Below are 6,469 nucleotides of genomic sequence, written 5' to 3' on the forward strand. Positions count from 1 at the left end.
TCTCCTCCAGAAAACGTTCTGGAACTTACTGATGGTTAAGTTAGTTCAGCAGTCTGGATGGGCAGGATGGGACAAGCTGCAGTCTGTCACCTTGGGCTCAGCATTTTGAGGGACAGCCTATGGCTCTCCCTCATGCAGAGCAGGGAACTGGACCATATTTTGTCTATGGATATCTTGTCTTCAATTGTAAACTATGGGATGAAAACTCAGTGTATTTCACATGTGTTAGCACACGCCAATTCTTAGAATTTCTGGATTAAACTTCCAAGGTGTGTATTGTTATACTAGAGGCCCGGTGCACGGATTCATGCACTGGTGGGGTCCCTTCGCCTGGCTTGTGGGAATCAGACCAAAACTGGCTCTCTGACATCTCCCAAGGAGTCCTGGATTGAAAGAGGGTTCAAGCTAGGCGGAGAGACCCCACCAGTGCCAAAATCTGTGCATTGAGCCTCTAGTATGCATATAAGATCTTTAGTTAATCTCTTCCTGCAGTTCCCCCCACCTTCCCTCTGAGATTCATCTTTCCCGCCCTCCCGCCTCCCCCCTTCCCCCTTGCCTCTGAGATTCATCAGTCTGTTTCATGTTTGAGGTTTTCACTTCTGAATTTAGCATCATAGCTACCAGTTAAACAGCTGGTAGGCTAGTCACTTATGCTTTTATATATGTATAGATTGAGATCCTTATAAAAATTTTAAGAACCTTAAATGTAATTCCTGTCCTTGAAATTGACAAACATAATGAATCATGACCTCAGAGGATGCATTAATAGGCTTGAGTTGTTTTATGCAACCAAATAGTGGAACAGGCTTTTCAGTGTTGGTTTGTTTTTTCCTCAGAGCATGCCACTGAGTAGGGCAAGTGCAGATTACAGAGACTGTGGCCAGGCCCCCTGTCACGTGCATAAATCCGTAGTGCCCTTTGTGGGCTGGCAGAGTGGTTCAGTTAACCAGAGCCCAGATTTGTGTTTATATCCAGGCTCTACCACTTTCCTGATCTATGGCACTTAGAAAAGTAACTTAACACTGGTTGATGGTGAAGTGAGTCACCTCGTCATCATTTTCTGCTGCGATAAATCTTGGCAGTGTGATTGTCCAAGTCTTTTTCTTGGTTTTCTCTAAAATCCAAGTCAGCTCTGTGTCACACAGCTTCACTTTGCATATATCTGTTATGCAGTAGTGGTCACCTCAGGAGCCACCTTAAAACATGCATATTAAGAGCACTCTTGCTTCTATAGCTGATGGAATCTCAGTGCCACTTTCATCATAGAAAGCAGAAATCAAGGGGTTCACCTGCAGGCACTCTTCTGTTCTGCCTCAAATGTTAATGTCCAGGAATAAATGTGGAGAGGCTTTTGTTTCTCAGTGATGAGTGTGGTTCCAGGTCAACAGCTATTTGAACAGATCAAAGCTTGGGGACATTGTTTTCAATAGGGAGTCTCCAACAGAGATAAGTGACTAATTTAAGGCCCTTATCTTTCCTCAGGTGCACAATCAAAAACTGATCATAATACACAAGGCTCCCAAGCAGAGATCCTTCCCTTCCCAGGTAATGGCATGGTCAAAGCAAGAACATTTTTGAACCCCATCTTCCTTGACATTAACTGCAGATTCATGGGATAAACACGGGGTGAGGAGGCAATGGGTAATTCTCCTGGATTGATCCTATACCTTTTGCTCTTTTCAATCTAGTCTGCTTTAGCAGAGGTCATTCCTGCAGTTTCGCTACCATGTTTATACCAACAGATTCTGAATATGTGTCTCAGATTCTGACTACCCACTTGAACGCCAAACTTGACCCCTTTTTCTCTACATATCCAGAGCTAAACTTGCCATCTGCCTTCCTTCACACCTTGGTCCTCCTCCAGTTTTCTCTCTGTTATGTTGCCATCATTACCAAGTTATTCAAACCAGAAACTTGCAATTCAATTTTTAGCTCTTTCTTCCTCCTCAGCTCTATCATTCAGTGTCTGAGATTTATTGATTCCTCTCTCAAATCCAAATCTGTGTAGCCACTCTCTTTGTATTACTATCGTTCAGAGCTCCTACTCCCACAGTTCCCTAAGATTCTCCTGCCATAATCTCACTATATTTTTCTTGTATTTTAAAAAATAAATTCATCATTGTCCCCCACTGGACTTTAAGCTTTATGAGTCCAGCCTCTTATTTACTAAATAATCGGTGTTTTATTGTCCTGGGACAGTATTTTACGCACAGTTCTTGAAGTATTTCAGCTGAAAGTGACTATTTTCTCTAAATTTTGGAAGATATTTAGAGGCCACAGATGCAAATATTTAACCAAGTTATAAATTACTGTAGTAAATCTATTAAGGGTGTTTATCCCATGAATTTTTTCTTAGATATTTCATGGGATGGAGACACTCACTATATAACCAAATGCTCATTCCTTTACTAGGAAAAATGAGCTCTAATGTAATTCAAATATTTCTCTTTAATATTTGCCATTGTTCCTCAGATTCCTATATGAAGAAATAGGATATTTCTCCCACCTAATAATGATTTCTATAATTTTCTTCAATAAATTAATTCCAATTATTTTTTACTTTATCCACATTAAACACATTTCAGCCTGCCTTGCTTTGCCTAATTAGATGTATGATAATGTCTTCAAATTTTCCTTCAAAATTGCTTATAACTTTCTTGTTTGAATAGTTAGTTTTTGATAGATCTTCCAAATATTGAGGAAATATATTTATTTTGAAAAAGACATTATGTTTCTTCTTTAGCAAGTACATCACACTGTTGGATGGTGTTGAATTTGTAATAAAATAAACCTAAAGGCTTTAGTCACATAAATTACTATTAAAACTCTTCCTCATATATTGGTGTAATCAATGTTTAGTGCTATACATCCATCTAGTATGCATCTTTATTTTAGCATTTATCATTCTATTTCATAGTCATTCTAGTTAATATATTCAGTATTCCTCCTCATCCTCCCCATACATACACACATTAGAGAGATCCTGGAGAACAAAAGCCCTTCCTTCCTTCCTTCCTTCCTCCCTCCCTCCCTCCCTCTCTCCCTTCCTTCCTCCCTTCCTCCCTTCCTCCCTCCTTTCCTCCTTTCTTCCTTTCCATCTCTAATGCATCTTAAGTAAATAAAAAATAAACATATATATTTTAAGAACATTGAAATAGGGTGATTAAGCTCTATCTCAATTATATTTTATTATCAATGTTAAATCATTTGAAATAAATTTATGTCCTAAATATTTTCTCTAACGTGTTGATTGGTTTTTGAGAGTTCTATCATGCATGGTCTTGAATAAAACCCCTTTTTATTCTTCTAATCTAAAATGTTTATAAAAATGCCAATCCTCAGAGGTAAAGGCACCCATAGAAACCTCTTGTATGGCACCCATAGAAACCTCCTCTGTGGAATGTGTTCCCCTAGCAGTGACTCACTCAGCGGAGTTGGCCAGTGTTGTTCTTTTAAGGATGCACTTCCTCCTCTGTGGCTTCATACGGGGCTCACGCTGTGAGGAGCACCTGGCGGGACACTCAGGGGTGCCATTGCTCATAATGTTTCTTGTCTGTTGCAGCTCCCCAGGCAGTGCAAGACAACCCAGCTAAGCTTGCATTCCCAGGACCAGGAGGAAGCCTCAAGCTTTGCCCCCCAGACATAGCCCAAAAGATATGGAATGAAAAGTCAGCAGAGGTGCTGTGCTCAGAAAACAGGATCCGGGTGAAAGAAACACTGGGAACTCTTTGAAAGGGCAGTGGGACTTTCTTAGAGCTAATTTCCTAGAGAAGTTCTAGAAAATCATCCTGCTGCTTCCCTTACATAAAGGGCTCCTATCTCCTAGAATCCCAGGTTTAGGGATTGAGTTCTAAGTTTGATACAGCTCCCTGAATAAATACTTATAATAACAACCAAGGCATCCATTGGATGCTTACTATGAACCAGATACTGTTCTAAGCAAGTTGCAGAGTTGAGAAAACATATTTGAATAACACCTTGAACCCTAAAAATAGCCCATGTTATAGATCAGGAAATTGTGCACTGGATGATAAAATATGTTGGCAGAAACAATAAGCTGAGGAGTCAGTTTTAAAATTCTGTCATTCTTGCGTCAAAGCCTGTTCTTTTTTCAAATCTTAACTCAAAAAGAAAACACATTAAGTCCTTACCAGTTGTTATCTGGGCATTTGTAAGTTCTACTTTAACTCCTATATTAAGATTAATTTGCCTTTCCTGTAACTATGGTTCATGAAATTTGTTTTCTGGGTAGAACTAGAGTGGGAGAAACAGTCTTATATCCTCAAGATGGATATTTAATTAAAGGGAACAGGACCATAATGCAATTTGCATTTCCGACAGATTTACCCAATAATGGGAAAGTTTACTCGGACACGTCTTGCCCTCATTATCTGCAACACAGAGTTTGACAAACTTTCCAGGAGAGCTGGAGCTGATGCTGATATCAGAGGTATGAAGATGCTGCTAGAAGATCTGGGATACACTGTGGATGTTAAAGAAGATCTCACTGCTTCGGTAAGGTCTTCCAGAATGTAGGGACAATGACCACACCCTTCATTTTACTAGATAGCTTTTGGTTGTAGCACCAGAAACTTAATTTCTTGATAATATAAAAGTTAAATTTGCCCTTGGAGGGTGCTTCTCACCCCTCCTAACAAAGAGTCTTTTAGCAAAAGTCTACTGAAATTTTTATTTGGAAACTGTTCTGTAAAAAATAATAATACCCTTTCCTCTCTACTAGAAATTCCCAAATGGCATCCTATAACTCTATGGCATCTTTCTTTGAATTAAAACTTAAATCATCTTTTGTACTCCATTGATGTTTATATTACCCAGGAATTCCTTAAGTGCCTTTTTATTGAATTCCCCGACGCTCTGATCATGGATCTCCTAGTCCAAAATTAATGGCATGGTCTCTTTCCAGGACATGAAGGAAGAGCTGAGGGCCTTCGCTGCCCGCGAGGAGCACAAGACCTCTGACAGCACGTTCCTGGTGTTCATGTCTCACGGTATTCGAGAAGGCATTTGTGGGAAGAAACACTCTAAGGAAGCCTCCGATGTATTATACATCGACACCATCTTTCAAAGTTTGAACACTTATAACTGTCCAAGTTTGAAGGACAAGCCCAAAGTGATCATTATCCAGGCCTGCCGTGGTGGTGAGTGCTGATGTCTGTTAGAACACAAGATATGCCAGTGTTGACCTCATCAATTCCATCCATGTTTTGTGCCTGCTCCTTAATATGAAAGAATACCTACTGTCACCAAACAAAACTGTAGCTTCTGTGAGTTGCATGAATGGTTAGTAGATATTTATTCTATTTTCAACTAAAGAGATACCACTTTTAGTCTCAAGACTTTGATGTTTTAGTGTCATTAGAATTCATTTAGGGTTCATAGAAATAAAAGTTGTTAAAAAGATAGTTCCTGGGATGTAGGTGTGCACACGTACATGAATGAAAGACAGCCACAAATAAATTAGTAAATATAGTTGGACAGAGGCTTAAGGGCGAAAATGAATCTTTTGGCTGTTGGTAGTAACAAGATGTCAAATCTTGTCTTTCTAGAGAACGAAGGGGTGGTGTGGTTGAAGGATTCAGCAAAAGGTTCTGAAAACGACTTCTCATTGGCTCCAGAAGATTTTGAATATGATGCCATTAAGAAAGCCCATATAGAGAAGGATTTTATTGCTTTCTGCTCTTCAACACCAGGTAATGAGTGCCTGTATAGAACACCTTTGTGGGCATTGCCAATACAGAAATTCACACACACACACGCGCACACACACACACACACACACACACGCACACACCCTCTCTGTAGAGAATGGATATCTGTTGCACTTTCTGTGACACTTCTGAAGAACAACTAAGCAGTCCTCCTAGTTTAAATCTCCAATTATCCTTACCCACTGGACATCTGTTGAACTTTCTGTGACACTTCTGAAGAACAACTAAAGCAGTTCTCCTAGTTTAAATCTCCAATTATCCTTACCCACAGAGATCACATATATTTTAACTAAATTAGGAATTAGTAAACTCCCATGGTGCAAACATAGTTTCCTGGAACTGCTTGGGATCCATTGAGAAATATCTACACTGGAAGTAAATTAGAAGCTGAATCCACTTAGAGAAGGTTTACAAAGTTGGGATCAGTCAGCAGTTCAATTTGCCTAGACATCAGCATGCATTTACAGAAAAGTAGTTTTTATAGGGGCAGAGAGAGAGATAAAAAAAAAAAAAAAAGCAGAAGAGGCATATTGAACCTCTAAGTTAAATTGTTTTCAACTAGAAGTATAGAGTGGATGAAAAAGAAAAAAACCATAATGATTTTTAAATCTAGTCTATGAATTAAGAATACTGCCAATTATAATCTGTCCCTGCTATTTAGTATTTTGTAAAATAGTCCTAGTTATTTAGCCTCTCTGGGCTTTATTTGAATTCCTCACTGATTATATGTATATTATATA

The 6,469-nt window shown here is 39.1% G+C and overlaps 1 protein-coding gene across 1 annotated transcript in view; it reads left to right on the forward strand.

Annotated features, from left to right (window-relative positions):
- Positions 1 to 6,469, forward strand: part of LOC102769699 (caspase-1) — a 29,926-nt gene that overhangs the window by 20,403 nt on the left and 3,054 nt on the right. Inside the window, exons 3-7 of the mRNA XM_015563846.1 lie at positions 1,483 to 1,545; positions 3,563 to 3,678; positions 4,342 to 4,515; positions 4,925 to 5,159; positions 5,568 to 5,711. Coding sequence (XP_015419332.1) covers positions 1,483 to 1,545; positions 3,563 to 3,678; positions 4,342 to 4,515; positions 4,925 to 5,159; positions 5,568 to 5,711 — 732 coding nt within the window. The remainder of the gene's footprint in view (positions 1 to 1,482; positions 1,546 to 3,562; positions 3,679 to 4,341; positions 4,516 to 4,924; positions 5,160 to 5,567; positions 5,712 to 6,469) is intronic.

This window comes from Myotis davidii, unplaced genomic scaffold (assembly GCF_000327345.1).
Source record: "Myotis davidii unplaced genomic scaffold, ASM32734v1 scaffold4999, whole genome shotgun sequence".
Classification (NCBI taxonomy): Eukaryota; Metazoa; Chordata; class Mammalia; order Chiroptera; family Vespertilionidae; genus Myotis; species Myotis davidii.